Genomic DNA, 18,848 nt, shown 5'->3' on the forward strand with positions numbered 1-18,848 from the left:
ATATGTTAATTTCGGTTGGGTTATGTGACACTCGGAGAAAAAATAAGGGTCGCATAGCGTCGGTAGGGCTATGGCAACACTAAACCCCTGAGCTTGCCTGAGAAGGACTAAATGCACAAACCCACTATTTTTAAATATCCCATGGAGAGAGACTCTCACTGCAGCCTGTTTTATGTTGTTTTGAAAATGTCAGCCAGCAGCCTCGTTCTGTGGACAAGAAACGAGGTGCAGACTTCTGTGTCACTGATAATCAGGAAATACAGCGAGTGCTGGACGGAGCAGTGAGTGACAACAACCCCACCCACATTTAAGGGTATGGTTTGCAGTGGAAATGCTAGGGTCTAGATACCATGTCTGAAAGGTACTTTTGTTTCCAAATGTACCATACCGAAAGCATTTGTCGGAAACGGGGCTTTAGCTGGCTAAAAACAGCTGATATCAGTTACTTTGTTAAAAACTTAAGAATATCAATAGGCTAATAGATATTGTATTATAGACTTAAGCAAGTTTCATCTTAAAGGCTTATGAAAAAGAAAAAGTGAAATTGGCAGGATTTTGCAACAAGTTGGTATCCCTAGTTGTCACATGTCACTGCTTTGTTGCTTTATAGTCTACATATGCATTAGGTTTTCTCCTGTGTCTGCTATTGATGTTCTGGGATATTGCAACCAACGCCAGGATGTCACCAAAAGCACATGGTTAGGATCAGAAAAAAACATCATGGTTTTGCTCTATATTCATGCGGGAAGCAAAAGCCAGGTTACAGAGAGAAAGTCTGGGGTCTGTTGGACCTATCCACCACCCCTCCTGCCAAGCTCCTTGTATTACATAATTACCAGCAGAGTTCCAATCTGACACCATCCAGGTGTCTAATGGTGTACCATACTGCTGTGACAGGTGCCGTCCAGCTGACCGGCGGCATATTATAACACCGCTAAAGGTTATGTCTGGCTGTATTACAAACTAATAACACCTGACGGCATATTGTACCATCAAGAAAGGTGGCTTTTGGCGCCAGGTGTCTGACACCAAAATTACTGACAAAGCAGTGGTTTTTAATGATTTTGAAATAAGAATGGGCTGTTTTTTTCTCTCTGTCCTGTAAGACAGTCAGATACTGAGGAAAGCTTTGCAAAGCCAGCCAGAAAAGCTCCAAACATTCTCTTCCAGGAGTTCAGACTTTTGGAGAGAGGGAAATAGCACATCATAAAGTGAATAGTTGGGGTAAAATGTGTTGGCAGCTGGTCCCGGGGGCCAGGCCAAACTCAGCCCTGTTTTTTTCAAATTGAACTAAATCAAATTAGTGTCAGGGAATGGAGGCTGTGATTGATTTTTCTCTACAGATGCACTGCAGAGCCGCACAAAGCCTTGTTTAGCTTAATCACAACAAATTTGATGCCAGCCGACAATATTTCTCAATCTGCCTCGCTCTCTGAGCAGGTGAGAGGCTTTATCCGTTAGCAATCAAATAAACATGGAACACAATGAGTTTAGAAGATGGCAAGCTCATTTTACTATGCCTGTGAGGACCAGCTGTAGCCATTGTCCACTTTTCAAGGTCTCACCTCTCATGATGTGAGTTATAGAACGGTCATATTTAAGGTTAGTATTGTGTTTAAACTGTGTTTAAACACGCACCACCCACCCAAACCCTGCTGCAGACCAAGTACGTCCCCTCAAGGCAACTGCACTCTTCGATGGCAGTGCCCCCAAAAGCAGGACATTGCACCATGTCTCACCACAAAGTCTGAGTGGCCTGAGGAAACCTGACAAATAGCTCAAGCAAATACGGCGCTTGGGCAGTGACTTCTGGCATCAGACAGCAACAAAAAAAGGCATCCGTTAATGTTGGCATGATACGCGGCCAGTCACTTTTATTTTTTCCTGGTACCCGGCAATATCAGGGGTAAACATAGTGCGACACCAATGTAAGTTAAGGGGGCAGAAGTGCTAGTAGGGCGGGAGGGGTGATGGATGGGTCCAACAACCACTGACTTTCACGCAGAGGTTGGTGTTTGCTTCCCGTATGAATGTAAGGCAAAACCCTGTAATTTCTCCTTTAACCCAACCACTTGCTTTTGTTGCCTAAACCCAACCAGGTGCATGTGTTGGCAAAACATAACCATGTGCGTTTGTTGTTGAAGGAAAAAAAACAATTTATAATGTTGTACCATTGTTGTGTGTTTATTTTGAAAGAGACTGTATACAAACTGGACTCATTTGAAGCAGTGGCGGAAAGGAGGACATTGAACAAACTGTTATAATCCTGACCACCCTCTTCACCACATACTGGACAGACAGCAGAACTCTTTCTCCAACAGATTGATACGGCTTTGCTGTCACAAGGAAGTCATTCTTCCCCCAAGCCATAACACTATGTAACACCTCACCTCTATTTGACAGAGAGCACTCACAGCTCTCTAGAGTCTCTCCTCTATAGTTTAATAGTTACAACCATTACTACAACCATTTGTTTGCACTGCTTATAATAACCAATTGCACACTTGTAGCTATTTTTGCACTTTTTTTTACAACCTCTACCTCACTTCTCACTGTGTTGTGTATATAATTTGATCCCTTTTGCTACTGCAATTTTCTTTTGTTTATTTTATTCCTGTATATTTCTTGTATTATATTTATATATTCTAATGTCCACATACCGTTTGATTACTTGCTACAGTAACACAAGATTTTCCCAGTTTGGGATCAATAAAGTACTATCTATCTATCTATCTATCTATCTATCTATCTATCTACCTACCTACCTACCTACACCACCACACCTCATAGATGTTTGATCATATTGGGATCTGACAAATGTGGAGGCCAGGTCGACACCTTGAAGTCTTTGTCATGTTCCTTGGCCATTCTTGAACAGTTTTTTATGGTGTGTCAGGATGCATTGTCCCATTGTGGGGGCCACTGCCATTAAGGAGTGCCGTTGCCACTAGTGGGTATACTTAGTCTGCCATGGTATTTGGGGGTTGCATGTCAAAGAAAAACACACGCACATCCAAATCGGAAGAAGGGCAGGTGTTGAGCCGAAAACGATGCAAACAACAGAGAAGTCAAACAGCTCGCACACTGCAGGGCTCCAATGCTCAGTCGAAATTTATTCAGGTAAGTAACGTTTTGAGCGTCAGGCTCTTCATCAGACTTTTTTTAGACAAAGGGTGCCGCCATCTTAAATACACACATGACATGGTCACATGATGCAATGATACGTTACAGGCCCAGAGAAAAAGGAGGAAAAACAATGACCTCCTGTCAGAGATGTCTGACATAGTATAGATAACACATAGAAAAATCAACATGCAAAAATTAGACATGCAAAAAATGCATGTCAATCCACATGAATGCCAGGAAAAGTTTTCCCAGCAGAAGATTGCATTGTAACCAGATTATCAATGTTATTTACTTTACCAGTACATTGCCAAAACAAAAGTGATTTTATTTTTATTTTTAAAAATGCTCCCACAATAAGTAAAGATCTTCTAGAATTTGGTTTATATACATGTTGCTGCTGATTGAGTAACACCTCTGACAGCAAAATGTTGCAGACTGTTTTCACACTGTTTTGAACGTGCCCCTGGTGATGTGCTTTAGGCCAGCTGTTTCCCCTGGTTTGAAAAACAGTCAACCAATCAGAGCTTTGATGGAGGGATTAAAAATGTCATCCTCTGACATCTAATCAGCTTGTTATCCAGCCACAAAAATGAAAAATAAATGACCACAAAAAACGACTTAGTGACAATAAGGTGACCAACAGGAATAATATTTTTTAGAATAATTCGCAACCTATTGTCTAAAGCCTGATATATCTTGATCCTCTGTGCCATAGAGCTCCACTGTTGTCCAAAAACGCATCAATAAGCCAAACTGTTGCACTGGGTGACATGTACCTTCACACACTGTAGTTTTTTCAGTTCCGCTCACCATTCTGCTGCCCCAAATACTCACTAGAGCACCAAATGTGGAGTAATCCACTGCTGAAAATAGTCCCCAGCAAACGCACCATTTCCTCCTGTTTGAGTAGTGTTTGCTAGAAACTGCAGTGTGCAGCTGTGTCAGAAAATTACTGAGCCTTTTTTAATTAGATTATATTTGTGACCCATTTTTAAGGATTTACATCTTCAGTGGGAATCAGTGGGATTGGAACTGAGTGCCATATTAGAGTATGCAAGTAATAAAATAATGAAACACATTGTTGGGTTTTGGTGGGATTTGGGTCAATAATAAGAAAAATACAGAATAACACCAGATTTTCTTCACTCACTGGTTCTGATTGGTTCCGATCACCTAATTAGAAACTGGCTACAGTAACATGTTCAATGTCAGGATGAATCAAACAATGAATCATTCAATCATTTTATTTGTCAAATGGAATTATACAAGATACAACTCCAGTCAAATGTGATCCCATCAGCTCCTTTAACTTGCGCACTGCAGTTTCAACCTGGTCCCATCGAAAACCAGTGCTTTGTCAGTCACTTCTGGAGTCAAACACTGCCAAAAAAAGCCTTCCTTTCACGTTGGCATGATACACTGCCAGTTGCCATTATTGTGTTATGGCACCCAGCAGTGTCAGGGGGAAACGCCACAGCACAACAACGCAAGTTAAGAGGGCGAAAGTCCAGGCAGGCAGGAGGGGTGATGAATGGGTCCATCAGCCACCAACTTTAACCCTGGAGGCCGGTGTTCGCCTCTCATATGATTGGAAAGCCAAACCCTTTTTTTTAAACCCAAACACATGCTTTTGTTGCCTAAACCCAACCACATGCATGCGTTGGCTAAACGTAACCATGTGCACTTGTTGAAGGAAAACAACATCAATTCGCTGCATTGTTCTGACAATACATTAATTTTGAAGGAGACTGTATCCATCTGTATATTTCCAGAGAAAACAGAAGTGTATTTTCAAAACAGACAATGCATGTAACAGGCTGGGGTTTACACGGAGTCCCAGAACATCAACAACTAAAACCCAGGGTACCTTGCACGTCATATATTGATGTGGAAAGTCCATTACTAAATGTCAATATGTGACGAGATCATAGTGAGAATGTGCTGGTAATATAGTCCCTTTTTGATATCTTCATACATTGTTGGCTGCTGCTTTATAAATGCTTTCAAATGGTTCTGGGAGTGATGTAACTGTCCACACACCCCGACCCCACAAAGTGATCCACAGCAGGAACAGGACAGAACCTCTCATTCCCACCAACACACCGTAAAGCACACGCTTCCTGTCCTTCTGTCCCAGAGTCCTCTGCTCTGTCAGATCAGCATGTAGAAAAAGAGTCACCTGGTTGAATGATGCTGTCTAGGATTTAGCCAAGTTTTGGTGAATCAAAGGATATTACAGTTCCTGATATCCTGTTGGAAACTAATGCAGCAAGGAGGTCGTTCAGTTTATTTTCAACACCTGTGTGGTGGCTAGCAGGTCGCTAGTTCAGCTGGTGCCCATCTTCTCCATCTGTTTACTGATGTTTACATTTGAAAACCTTGACCTAGCAGGTAGCAGCTAGCTTGCTAGAAGTTGGCAAAAGAAGAGTTTACAGACTGATGAGTGACTTGCAGCCACACATCACCATCAGCTAACACTAACCACATAAACACCATCTAAACTTGCAAAATAGATATAAATTGAGCGCAGAGCTGACAGATAGGCAGCAGGAAATGTTGGTGCATACATGGATAAATTAATGACAAAGACAGAAAAGGCAATACATTCAGATTACTAAGCTACTAAAATTGTGTCCAGTATGCATTAAAAACTGATTAATTTGAATCTGCATGCTTCTGTCAAAAAAAGTTGTTTTTTTTAATGTGTGAATATCCAACATGATCACAACACATTGGTATATTTCATCACCGACAAGAATGTTGGTAAATGCTTGAAGTGTCATTTCACACCTGCTGGGACCACTTGAGGGCAGCTTTGCAGCTCCCAGAGATCCAGTTGGACATGACTGGTTTATATGCAGCCAAGAAAGTTCAAGCTGATTGCTTTTACTCCTGAGGCAGAGCAAATAATTAAGACCAATTTCCTTCCCTGAGAGACATATTACTTACTGGCCCCGGTTTACATTTGGGTTAGGTTATGTTTAGAACAGAGGGTTACTTTTAGGGTTTAGGAATCAATTTATTCGACGGAAAGTCCTTTCAAAAGTAGGAATACAAGAACTAGTGTGTGTGTGTGTGCGCGTGTGTGTGTGTGTGTGTGGCTTAATATGCATCTACAGCTGACAGAAGACAAATGGTACTGCCTGTGGGAAGACAAACACTCCTCACTCAAGTTCTCATCTGATCACAACCTCATATTCCTGTCATTTCAATTTTTGTAAAAAAAAAAAAAAAAAAAAAAAGGCAAAAATAAACATTTCATCCTCTGTCAGGCTTTGCATGTGTCAATTCAATCCACGCCTCTTAAACCTTTGATTTTCCAGCATTCCCATAGTGATTAATAGCTCAATCTCAGGCTGGCTAATGAGTTTTATCAGGAGCCGCTGGTGATTAATTAGCGACAGCAAAGAGCATGTCACTTCTTTATTCTGGCTAAGCCATTTCTTCCATGCTCTAAATCTTCTCTCTACAAAGAGATAGCTCAGCCCCAGGTGACATTTTTAAACAGCTTTGAGGTTTGTAAGACTTCCAGCTTTACAGGCTATGGTCAAATCAGCACAAGTACTTGCCCTTTGATAGTTAAACTGTGACAGGGTGGTTATTCAGCATGATGTTGATTCGCTCATCTAATAGACAGAAATGTCTACACTAATCACTGTCAACATCAGGATTGTTGTACTCCTCATCAGCCTGAATCAGACAGGAAATAACATCTCAGATGTTTAAGAACCTTCTGTAAATATTAAAGGGAAATTCAGTTTTTGTCAACACTATTCTCATGTTTTTATATCGTGACTAATGGTCATGATAAGATTTTACTAAACACCTCTGTTTGAGAGATATAGGAGACGTGAACTCGCATCATTAGGTTCAAGAAGAATTAAACTGTAGCTTCAAAAAAAAAGACCAGCCAATGTCCCAGGATTATTCATAACTGGGCATTCTACTGATTTCCCACATAAAGGTTGGCTTCTCATCAGGGAGAGAACCACTCAGCCTGAGTGGAGCTATAAAAACCAAACCAGAAATAAATTGGTGATGTCATCAGCAGCATCTCAGTGGGCCTTGGAGACTAGCTGTAGTGGAAGAAGTTTTTAGATCATTCCAACTTTATTATATACTGTTTGGTAGTTAAATCTGTAACAAACTGTTATTAGCTCATCCCGTGTATTGTTAGTTTACCAGTTATATACTTCGAGCCCACTTTTTAGTTTTTAAAGTACACTTTAAAGGCGCTGTATGTAAGAATGTGGCCAAAACAGTTACTGCACTCAAATTCAAAATACTGCCGCGAGTCGTGTCCGCCCCCCCCTCCCCTACAGATTCGAGGCTGCTGGACAGCGGCACGCTGGAGACTGATTTGTTTGCCCACGGGCGGCTGCCGTGGCAGGGCCATGTCGCCACGTCCATGATCTTCGGTTTTCCAGCGGACCATTCGAGCAAGTCCGGCTTCTCTGCTGCTAACGCTGCTGCCAGGATACACCTGAGGAGGAGCCAGCTGCTAATGCTATGTACTGGGACACTGCTAATGCTGCTGCCGGGATACAGCTGAGGAGGAGTCGGCTGGTAATGCTATGTACCGGGACACTGCTAATGCTGCTTGCCGTGCTGCTGTAGCTCAGTCGTAACTTTAACTGATGCTGAGACTCTACTGACTGTGTGACTGGTAGACGGCGGTGGGTGGCGCAACAGGCCAAAACACAAATTCAAAACATAAAGATGATTTGCGGACCATAAAATATTTTTTTAAATGCAAATATTCTGGCTGTACTATTGTTGTCGGTGAGATCAGTATGTTATATGAACATTATTCCTTAGTCTCTGTGACATATTAGGAGGATTTTATGACTATTTGCTTTAGATTTCTTACATATAGCTCCTTTAAAGTATACAGTCAGTAAACTACGAGTTTAAAAGTTTTTATACTGCAAGTATACTTGTACGGAGCCCCTAAAGTCCCCACGAGATACTAACTCGAGCGCACGAGATAGTATCTCAGAGCTCCGTATACTTGCAAGTTTTCTTTAAGTGAATTTTATCTATTTTTTCAACTTTTAAGTATAATACTAGATCACTATTCAAGTATTATATTTGACACCTGAAATATAGCCTACCTTTAAATATATTCTAAGTAGACTTGAAGTTAATGTATAGGTACACAACCAGTGGACTACACATAAAAAAATTCACAAGACAAATTCAGGATTAAGAACATATTTGGTGTTAAAATTAAAAGTTTTACAATTTAGACAACCTGGTCTGTCCTGTGAGCAGAGATATTGCACGGATATGCTCCCAGTAGATTTGGAGATATGTTGAGGCAGGGGTGAAAGTAAGCTGGTACGGTCCGGTACAGCGTACCACTTAAAGATTCAGTGGCGGTGCGCAGTACCAGGAACAGAAGAGAGCGGCTGTCTGCTAAAGCCCACATTCAGAACCAGTCACGGCCACACTTTAGGCCAGAAAATAGATCTGCTAGCAATATATGCAGCTTTAAACACCACTTTGTCTGTTTATTAATTGCTTTTAACTCGTTCCGAATTGCTTCTGAACAGTCCGTGCTCCGTGCGGAGCTTTGTCCGGACTCCGGACATCTCCCTCTCTCCCCCAGCCCCTCCCCTGGGAAACCCGGTCTCCTATGAGCCCAGCCTTCAAGACGTGCAACATTCCATTAAATGTCATTCAGTTCATCAAAAAATATCCCAATTAAAATTAGTAGCATAATAAGCAGATGTGTTCCATGTTATTTTGTTTAATTTCAACAACACAGAGAACAGCTTGAACAATCTGCGTGTGAGCTAATGATCAGGTATTTCACTCTCAGCAGTACGTGACTGCGCATGCGCGTCTACTGCTGCATTCTATTGGTAGCCGGAACCGGGATTGATACGGTTTCCGGTCCGGAAAGGTACAAAAGAACACCCGTTCTACCCGGAGGTCTCGTCATCAAACTCGGGCAAGGTCCAGGTAGACCGAGTCGGTAGAATTGACGTCACGACGAAGATGGCTGCGCACATTGTGAATGGTAAACAAAGTTATTTGTCCTCAATTTGTCCTCGTATATGCTGTTTATTAAGCGTTTGTGTTGTAAAAATCATACAAGTACTTTGCAATGGCTTTTCTGTTTCCACTGTTGATTTGTGTTGGAAAAAAGTCTGTGCAAGCCCGTTGTAGCCTAAAGTCTCCGTTGCTCAGCAACCATGCAAACAAAAACAAACTTACGGTGTGCTGCCATGTTTTCCGGATTGTTGCAGTGGAACACTTTCAGATCAGACGTGTCATACGGTCATATAAATCCGACAAGGAATGACCGGCCTGGATTGCCAAATGAATGCGGCATACTTCCGAAACACAGCGGTTAGGGTGCACTTGATTTATTGTACTGGGACGTTTGATTTCCACAACTGGAACACGGACGTCAAAAAACGCCGTTTGCGGCGGGACAGGACAAACAATACATGAAACCAATGAAATTTCACATATTCTTGTGGCTGGCTCAAACGCTGTCAGGTATTTAAATGGTAAACATTTAAATAGTTTATTGAGTTTATTGCAGATGTTGATCAATGTTTTTTACAATGAAAAATAGGTAAAGAGGAAAAGAGAAAAAAAATATTTTACTATACACGTTGTGAAGTGTTTCTAATTTCTTTCTACTCCATACAGGTACAGTAAAATATTGAAATCTTTTTATTTATTTGTTTGTTTGGTTTTTGACTTTGCTTTTTAAAAATGCATGAAGCAAGGAGTGGATATGAAGCAATGAAGGTCTTGGTAATAGTACTGGTAAGAATTTAAAACTACTTACACCCTTGGGGACAGGTAGACTGACATGGCAATACTAAACCCCACTTGTCAGTGGGCAATGCTGCCAACCAAAAATCTATATGAATTCAGTGTCGTCATTTCAACATTGTAGCAAAGACTACAATGAAAACAAAGAAGCAAAAACTTATCAGCATTGATTCCATATTATTTAGCCTTGAATATTTACCTTAACAAAAACAATGACTGATGGAATTTCAACATTGAATCAGTCACCTTCCTATCTGGGATACTTAAACTTTCTGTATTAGGCAAGAATACTTAATAATACTTCTCTTAAGTATATCTTAATCAAAAGATTAAATACAAGTGTAAGGAAAATATACTCAGACTTTTTTATACTTGTCAGTATGAATCATTTAATTTCATTAGTATGCGCTTGGTAAGTAGGGGAGACCGGGGTAAGATGAGCCACTTTTCATATTCAGGATCACCACATCAAGGCTATTATAGTTTTGTTGCTAACTAATATATGTGCATATATTTCAGGATGTTGTGCATCCCTACAAACAAACAGAATGAGTGTAAACATAACTGTTTTGATAATATAGCATGTCCTAAAAAAGTGGTCTCGTGGCACAACTTACTTACTTAGTGGGGTAAGTTGAGGGGGGGGTTAAGATATTCCAGTTATACATGTCTGTACTGAATTAAATAAGATGCTTCTTCAAATCCATGTGTATTTTTATTTATAATACACAATTCAACAGGTACAAATCTTTTTTTTTTAATTATTATTGCATATAACAACTTTAAAACTTTTTAACATAGGCCTGAGAATGCCTTAAAGGGCGCTTAGCAAGAGAACCTTAACAGCTGTGTTTTTGGAAAGAAAACACTGAACTAAATCCGTAAACGTGAATCCTAGTTTAGTGTCCTTGCTGACAGGAGGGCCTCCTTCATCCTCTCTGAACTCCTCCCTCCATCTTACTCTCGTTCCATCCACCCCCCTCCCTCCTTCCATCCATATCTCACCTGTCCCTTTACTCAGTATCCCACCTGTCCAGGTTGCAGGGGAAAACAAACTGCTGGGACTCTGAGGTTTGGGGAGTTTTGCGATTACATCGCTTCTTGGGAAGAATCCCTCATCTTTCTCCTTGAAAGTAAAGCTTGGTTTACCATATCCAGCTTTGCCTCTTCTCAGAAACTTACGGCTCACCTTACCCCTGTTCAAATTGCTCAACTTACCCCATAGCTACCATATCGACTTTATTAGCCCCCACAGCTAAAATGGTGCACTTTCATGCTAGCTGTACTACCTCATTTTGTAGCTAATAGATACCACAATTGATGTATAAAACAAATTAAAAATGATCTATTTTGGTCTACACACAATCCCCATGAAACTTACGATAGACTAAATTCACTTTGATGAGTGCAAAATGCTTTTTTGGACATAAATCTCTAACCACTTAACCCATGTGGTTCTTACCTTCACAGACTCCATAAAATGATGCCTTCCTCCTAAATATTTGGTCACATGCTCAATTTTATGTATGGTTTCCGAGCAACAAGGGGTGACTCAACTTACCCTTTGGCTCAACTTACCCCAGTCTCCCCTATATCTCTTGATAAGTACATAAAAAAGTAAACGTAAAAGTATACTCTCAATTTTTTTTGTGTAAAAGAGGTATATTAGTAGCATAGTTAAATAAACTTCTTTTTTGTAAGAGAAGGCATGGAGATGAGGAGAAAGTTAGTGCTTCTCAAAGGCAAGGATGCTTCCTTGGAACAGGCTAGCGAGTGCCCAGATGTGCTTAAAATTTCCCCACCTTCAATTCCGGCAAATAGTGCGCAAAGAATTGTGGGTACTTCATGCCTGCTAAGGATGCACACATGTATCTTTGAAAATTCTCTGAAGGAAGGACTTAGTCCTCAATAAAATTCAAAGGATCCTTAACATTGGAACAGTACTTTGCTGAGATTTGATGATGTAGCCTCCTTGAAATTTTATTTTGTTCCCTTTTTGAAGCATGACAAGGGACTGAGAGTGTTTTCATTCACACAGTGCCCAAGTACGATTGCCCCTCTGGCCAGGAGCAGAGGATGAGCCGCTGGTGTTGGGCAGGCTGAAGTAGGCAACAAAGCCACATCTGGGTCTGTCTATAGTGGCCTGTGCTGCCATCTAATATTTTCATGCATATTGTACTGGAGTACATATTAACCGTACCAGAGACCACCTTTTAAGTGGACTTGGGAATGGATCTGTGCACCATACCCTGGTTTGGTGCACAGTGTTCACACCAATCAAACGGGCAGGACTTTGGGGTCAAGTCTACTACGATAAGGGCCCAGGTCCCTGAGAAGTCAGTATATTTTGGCCCCTCTCATTAGTTCCCCAACTTTGGAAATGAAATCATAAATTACCAAACTACCCCCTTAAACAACTGTTGTTTAGTCTAACTCAAAGTAAACATAGAAAGTAGTTCCCCTTGAAATTCGTGTTCAAACTGTATCCTAGAGCATTCTGTATTCATGCGCTTGTCAGCTGATTTACCTGCCGTGTCCGTGCTTGTACATCAGTTTGTTACTATGAGGCTGTTTAATTTAGTTTGTGTGCATGCTAGTGCTGTAATAGAAAATGTGAGAAGATGGTCTGACCTTTAATCCATTAGTTTTGATGTACAAAAATAGAAATGACATTACAGTGCAGTTTTTATTGACTGGCACTAGTTGATAAAAGGAACAGCTATGGCTCTACATTTGCTGCTTAATTTGTTACAAGGGATTTCCACAAAACGTTTTTCTGTGCCAGTTGAAAGCTCTGCTCAGCTCTAAGTTAACATCAAGCTTTGAGTGTTTATCACACATTTCGGTCAACTGAAACAGAAATGTTTATGATCATTTCCATTGTACTTACGTTTTTTTGGAAAGCAGCATGTTTTCGTTAAAAGCCCCAACTGAAGTTGTGCTTACTGGTTTCCATGTTTCCATAATCTCTACAACAGAGCTGTTAGCAAGATGTTATTATGACCCCTGTCATAATGGACAAAAATATAATAATAAAAGCCAGGTTGAAAAACACCATAGTTTTCCATAAATATAAAATGATGTGAACTACAAGATCTCACCTTGTCGATAGTCACATTATTATCCTGTCAATGGTGTCCTCAAGAACGAGGAAATGGGAACCATGCTGCCCCTCGTCAATGATGTAATAGTCTTTCTCAGTAATAAGTAACCTCGGTCTGACCTGGAGTTATCACGGCCCTCTTTGAGCAATTATGGTCATTTTAAAAATGCAACCTTGTCATTCACTGCAAGAGCGAGTTTAAGGGTGAGGCCAAAGAGAGCAGAGAGAGCAGGAAATGAAGTGCAACTGTTGTTTATGAGCATAAAAAATACTGTAAAGAGAAACCTAAATATCCACGGTGTTCACATCCCAACTTGTCAGATATTGTAATTTTGTCAGTGTCGTTATGTGTACAAATTATGCGCTAGGTATTCCCCTGCACTTGTTGTTGATATTCTTAGACAACGTGTCAATTTACGCTTGTTAAATGCATTGTGTCCTTTCAAAATACAAATTCGTTTTCACAGGAAAAGTACAGTTTCTGCTCATTAGGTGCGTTCAGTCTTTTCAAAATAAACCTACAACATCCATAAACCACCTCATATTTACATTTATTTCCTTGTGCAACAAAACCAAGTGGTTAAGTTTAGAAAAAAACATTATGGTTTGGCTCAACATTCATATAGGAAGCAAACACCAGGCTTCCAAGTCAAAGTCTGTTAACAGCAGTGTTACAAACTGATGCTGTCTGGCGGTCTATCATACCGCCACGACAGGTGCCTTTCATTTAATTGACTGCATATCACACCACCGCAAAAGGTGGCTTTTAGTGTCTGTGTCTGATGCCAAAATCACTGACCAAGCAGTGGTATTTGGCGATTACTGTATCAGTACATGCTGAAATATCACTAAAACAGTTCTAAAGCTGGATGAGGATCTGAACAGATTTGAATCTGTATGTGTCTCCTGTTTCAGGTTGAACATCGGGAAGAATGACCTGTTGACCTTCTATGATGGAGATGACCTTACAGCTAAAGTCCTGGGTCAGTACGGAGGATCAAAGTCCCGATTTAAGCTCTATACCTCCACTGCAGACGTCACCATTCAGTTCCAGTCTGACCCTGCCACCAACGTCTACGGCTATGGGAATGGCTTTATAGTCCACTTCTTTGGTAAGCCATGGAACCAGTGCTCAGAGAAAACTCAACCACATAGAGATTTAAACCTCAGAGCTCACTCGTCACAGAGCTCTGCCACTGTCAATATGCACAGTTTTGATTATATTTAGCATCTTTGCATTTGAATAATTTCATGTCAATTATTCAGTATTTAGGGGTTTAAGGCACTGACTTTGTAAGGCCCTATTTTAATATTACAAGCGTAATACAGCCCTTATGCTAAGCTAGGCTACCCATTTCCTGACCTAAGCTCTGTATGTTATTTCAATTTTCAATTTTAATTTTATTTATAAAGCCCAATATCACAAATCACAATTTGCCTCACAGGGCTTTACAGCATACGACATCCCTCTGTCCTTAAGACCCTCACAGCGGATAAGGAAAAACTCCCCAAAAAAACCCCTTTAACGGGGAAAAAAAACGGTAGAAACCTCAGGAAGAGCAACTGAGGAGGGATCCCTCTTCCAGGACGGACAGACGTGCAATAGATGTCGTACAGAACAGATCAGCATAATAAATTAACAGTAATCCATATGACACAATGAGACAGAGAGAGAGAGAGAGAGAGAGAGAGAGAGAGATGCAGGTAATGACAGTAGCTTACAACAACATTAATGAAAGTAATAATATTATAGTTATAGTTCTGGCTACTGTGGTACAATATGTTGAAAGTATGTATTAATATCTGACAGTATACTTGTGTGACAATAGTCATATGTGTATAATAACAGTAGAAGTATGACTAATGACTAATGATGGCAGCAGCAGCAGGAGGCATCTGGCAGGACCACGGCAGCAGCACAACCACACACGTCTCACTGTCCAGGCACCGCTGCGGTATGAGTTATTCTGAGAGACAGTGGAGCACAAAGGCTCCGGAGAAGAAGCCGAGTTAGTGACATCCAGAATGACCAAGTTAGCAAGATGCAGTAATAGGATGAGAGTGAGAGAGAGAGAGAGAGAGAGAGAGAGAGAGAGAGAGAGAGGAGAGAGAGGGAGCCCGGTGTATTATAGGGGGTCCTCCGGCAGACTAGGCCTAAGTCAGCCTAACTAGGGGCTGGTACAGGGCAAGCCTGAGCCAGCCCTAACTATAAGCTTTATCAAAGAGGAAAGTCTTAAGTCTAGTCTTAAATGTGGAGACGGTGTCTGCCTCCCGGACCGTAACAGGAAGATGATTCCACAGGAGAGGAGCCTGATAGCTGAAGGCTCTGGCTCCTGATCTGCTTTTGGAGACTTTAGGGACCACGAGTAACCCTGCGTTCTCAGAGCGCAGTGTTCTGGTGGGATAATATGGCACTATGAGCTCTCTAAGATATGACGGAGCTTGACCATTTAGAGCTTTATAAGTTAACAGTAGGATTTTAAATTCAATTCTGGATTTTACAGGGAGCCAGTGCAGAGAAGCTAAAACAGGAGAAATATGATCTCGTTTCTTAGTTCCTGTTAGTACACGAGCTGCTGCATTCTGAATTAGCTGGAGAGTTTTTAAGGACTTACTAGAGCTACCTGATAATAGAGAGTTACAGTAATCCAGCCTTGAGGTAACAAAAGCGTGGACCAATTTTTCTGCATCTTTTCGGGTCAGGATAGGCCTAATTTTCGCAATATTACGCAGATGAAAAAATGCAGTCCGTGAGGTTTGCTTTAAATGAGAATTAAAAGACAAATCTTGATCAAATATTACTCCGAGGTTTCTTACGGTAGTGCTAGAGGCCAGAGCAATGCCATCTGGAGAAACTATGTCATCAGATAAAGAGTCTCTGAGTTGTTTGGGGCCAAGAACAATAACTTCAGTTTTGTCTGAATTTAACATCAGGAAATTGGTGCTCATCCAATTTTTTATGTCTTTAAGGCAGTTATGGAGTTTAGTTAATTGATTACTTTCTTCAGGCTTCATCGATAAATACAACTGTGTATCATCGGCATAACAATGGAAATTTATAGAGTGATTTCTAATGATGTTACCTAAAGGAAGCATATATAGAGTAAATAGGATTGGTCCGAGCACAGAACCTTGCGGAACTCCAAAACAAACTTTGGTACGTAAGGATGATTCATTACGAACGTCAACAAATTGAAAACGATCAGATAAATAAGATTTAAACCAGCTTAGTGCTGAACCTTTTAGGCCAATTAAGTGATCCAGTCTCTGCAGTAGAATTTGATGGTCAATTGTGTCAAACGCCGCACTAAGATCTAATAAAACAAGAACAGAGACGAGTCCTTTGTCTGAAGCAATCAGAAGGTCATTTGTAATTTTAACTAGTGCTGTCTCAGTGCTATGATGCACTCTAAATCCTGACTGAAATTCCTCAAATAAATTATTATCCTGGAGAAAATCACACAGCTGGTCTGCGACTACTTTCTCAAGGATCTTTGACATAAAGGGAAGATTAGATATTGGTCTATAGTTGGCTAACACCTCTGGATCCAGGGTGGGCTTTTTTAGGAGAGGTTTAATTACAGCTACCTTAAAAGACTGTGGTACATAGCCTGTTAATAGGGATATATTGATCATATCTAATATATGAGTGTTAACTAAAGGAAAGACCTCCTTAAGTAGCCTAGTTGGGATGGGGTCTAAGAGACACGTTGATGATTTAGATGAAGAAATCACTGCGGTCAATTCTTGAAGAGAAATTGGGGAGAAGCAATCTAAATATATATTAGATTCTACAGCTGTGTTTGAGGTTAGATAGGTAGGCCTATCATCTGAGGGCAGGAGGTCATGAATTTTGCCTCTAATAGTTAGAATTTTGTCATTAAAAAAGCTCATAAAATCATTACTGCTAAGGGCTAAAGGAATACAAGGCTCAATAGAGCTTTGACTCTCAGTCAGCCTGGCTACAGTGCTGAAAAGAAACCTGGGGTTGTTCTTGTTTTCTTCTATTAATGCTGAGTAATAGTTTGCTCTGGCATTGCGGAGGCCCCTCTTATAAGTTTTGAGACTGTCTGTCCAGATTAAACGAGATTCTTCCAGTTTGGTTAATCGCCAATTCCTTTCAAAATCGCCAATTCCTTTCCTATTTGTCCATCTCTCGGTAAAGTATATTTCCAGAATGTTGGACTATACTTTTAATGTCTAATATAAATAGAGTCTACTATTTTTTTGATGAATAAGCAATGCATCAGGGTGGCACGGTGTTGTGGTGGTTAGCACTGTCGCCTCACAGCAAGAGGGTTGCCGGTTCGCTCCAGGGTGTGGGAGCCCTTCTGTGCGGAGTTTGCATGTTCTCCCCGTGTCAGCGTGGGTTCTCTCCGGGCACTCTGGCTTCCTCCCACAGTCCAAAGACATGCAGATTGGGGACTAGGTTAATTGATAACTCTAAATTGTCTGTAGGTGTGAATGTGAGCGTGAATGGTTGTTTGTCTCTATGTGTCAGCCCTGTGATAGTCTGGCGACCTGTCCAGGGTGTACCCTGCCTCTTGCCCGGTGTCAGCTGGGATAAGCTCCAGCCCCCCCGCGACCCTCAAGAGGATGAAGCGGTTAGAAGATGAATGAATGAATGAATGAATGAATGAAGCAATGCATCAGTGAATTCTACATTGGTACTCAGCTACGGAGAAGTTAGAGAGATACACAGAGGACTGATGGATGGAAGGAGAAAAGGTAGCAAGGCAACAGTAAAGCAGTAAAAAAAAGGGAAGTTAGACAAAATGAATGAGAGGAACATGGAATTTGTTTTTGCAGGTATGGGGCCTAAGAATGGAAGCAATAAGAGGCTGTCCCTGGTGTTGGCAGGGCCTCTCCATCAGCACCATGCCATAGCCAGCACACAAGATCTGATAGGAGTTAATGAATTCAGAGGCAAGGAAAGGCTACGGAATACAGATGATCGACAAAGAGGAATAAAGGGAGGGAAAGATTTTATAACAGTTTTTTCATGAATCTCATTGGTGGAATGTAAACACAGCACAGCAATATGGGCAACTGTCGGCGCATGTTGCTATTGTAGTGCCCAAGTGCAATTACTTTGGTGTGTTTGTCCAATTAGACTCCTGAACAGAAAGCCTGACCCTGCTGCAGCGTCTCTGGGAATGAGCAGGGCAAAGCCAACGGGCCTTACAGGTTACAGTTAGCCCACAGAACAGCTCATTTGAATTGCTGGAAAAATATTGCCCAAGAAGCCACCTCTTGGTTTCAAGCTCTAATCAAAAATGTATCTTGGTGTGGTATGTATGCTCGCAGCCCAGTCACCAGAACAAAAAAAGCACATTATACATTTCTGCAAACTACAAATACGTTACATTTACACAATTCATACGTATCAAATCAACATTTCTGAAGTGATGTAACACACACATAAGCTAACTGTTGTAGCTTATGTGTATATGACACCTGCTAAGCTGCAGACCACAATTCAAAACCAACATCAGTTGATTTTTGGCAACCCTTCGCAGCATTTCCACCACACCAGTGGCACAGAACCTGGGTGTTTTTAGTAGCACATCGCAGCATTTCACAGCGGCACCTGAGCCAGCAAGCCTAGGTGTATTTCACCGACCCATCCCTGCTTTTCCACGGGCATTTGTGCCACCAAATTTGGGTGTTTTAAGCCAAAACATAATCTTTTCTTAACCATAACCCCGTGATTTTTGTGCATAAACCCAAGCATACCCTCATCACAGAGTTGTTAAGAAAGGTAAAGTTTCAAAGCATCTGCAACAAAATAATATACAAATGTGATGTATCCATGGTTTGTCAA

General features: G+C 41.0%; 1 protein-coding gene across 4 annotated transcripts in view; it reads left to right on the plus strand.

Annotated features, from left to right (window-relative positions):
- sez6b (seizure related 6 homolog b) overlaps positions 1 to 18,848 on the plus strand; it is a 542,199-nt gene that overhangs the window by 469,527 nt on the left and 53,824 nt on the right. For all 4 annotated transcript variants that reach the window (XM_078166884.1, XM_078166883.1, XM_033632224.2 and 1 more), the window contains one exon: positions 13,940 to 14,136. In XM_078166884.1, coding sequence (XP_078023010.1) covers positions 13,940 to 14,136 — 197 coding nt within the window. The remainder of the gene's footprint in view (positions 1 to 13,939; positions 14,137 to 18,848) is intronic.

This window comes from Epinephelus lanceolatus, chromosome 4, assembly GCF_041903045.1.
Source record: "Epinephelus lanceolatus isolate andai-2023 chromosome 4, ASM4190304v1, whole genome shotgun sequence".
Taxonomy (NCBI): Eukaryota; Metazoa; Chordata; class Actinopteri; order Perciformes; family Serranidae; genus Epinephelus; species Epinephelus lanceolatus.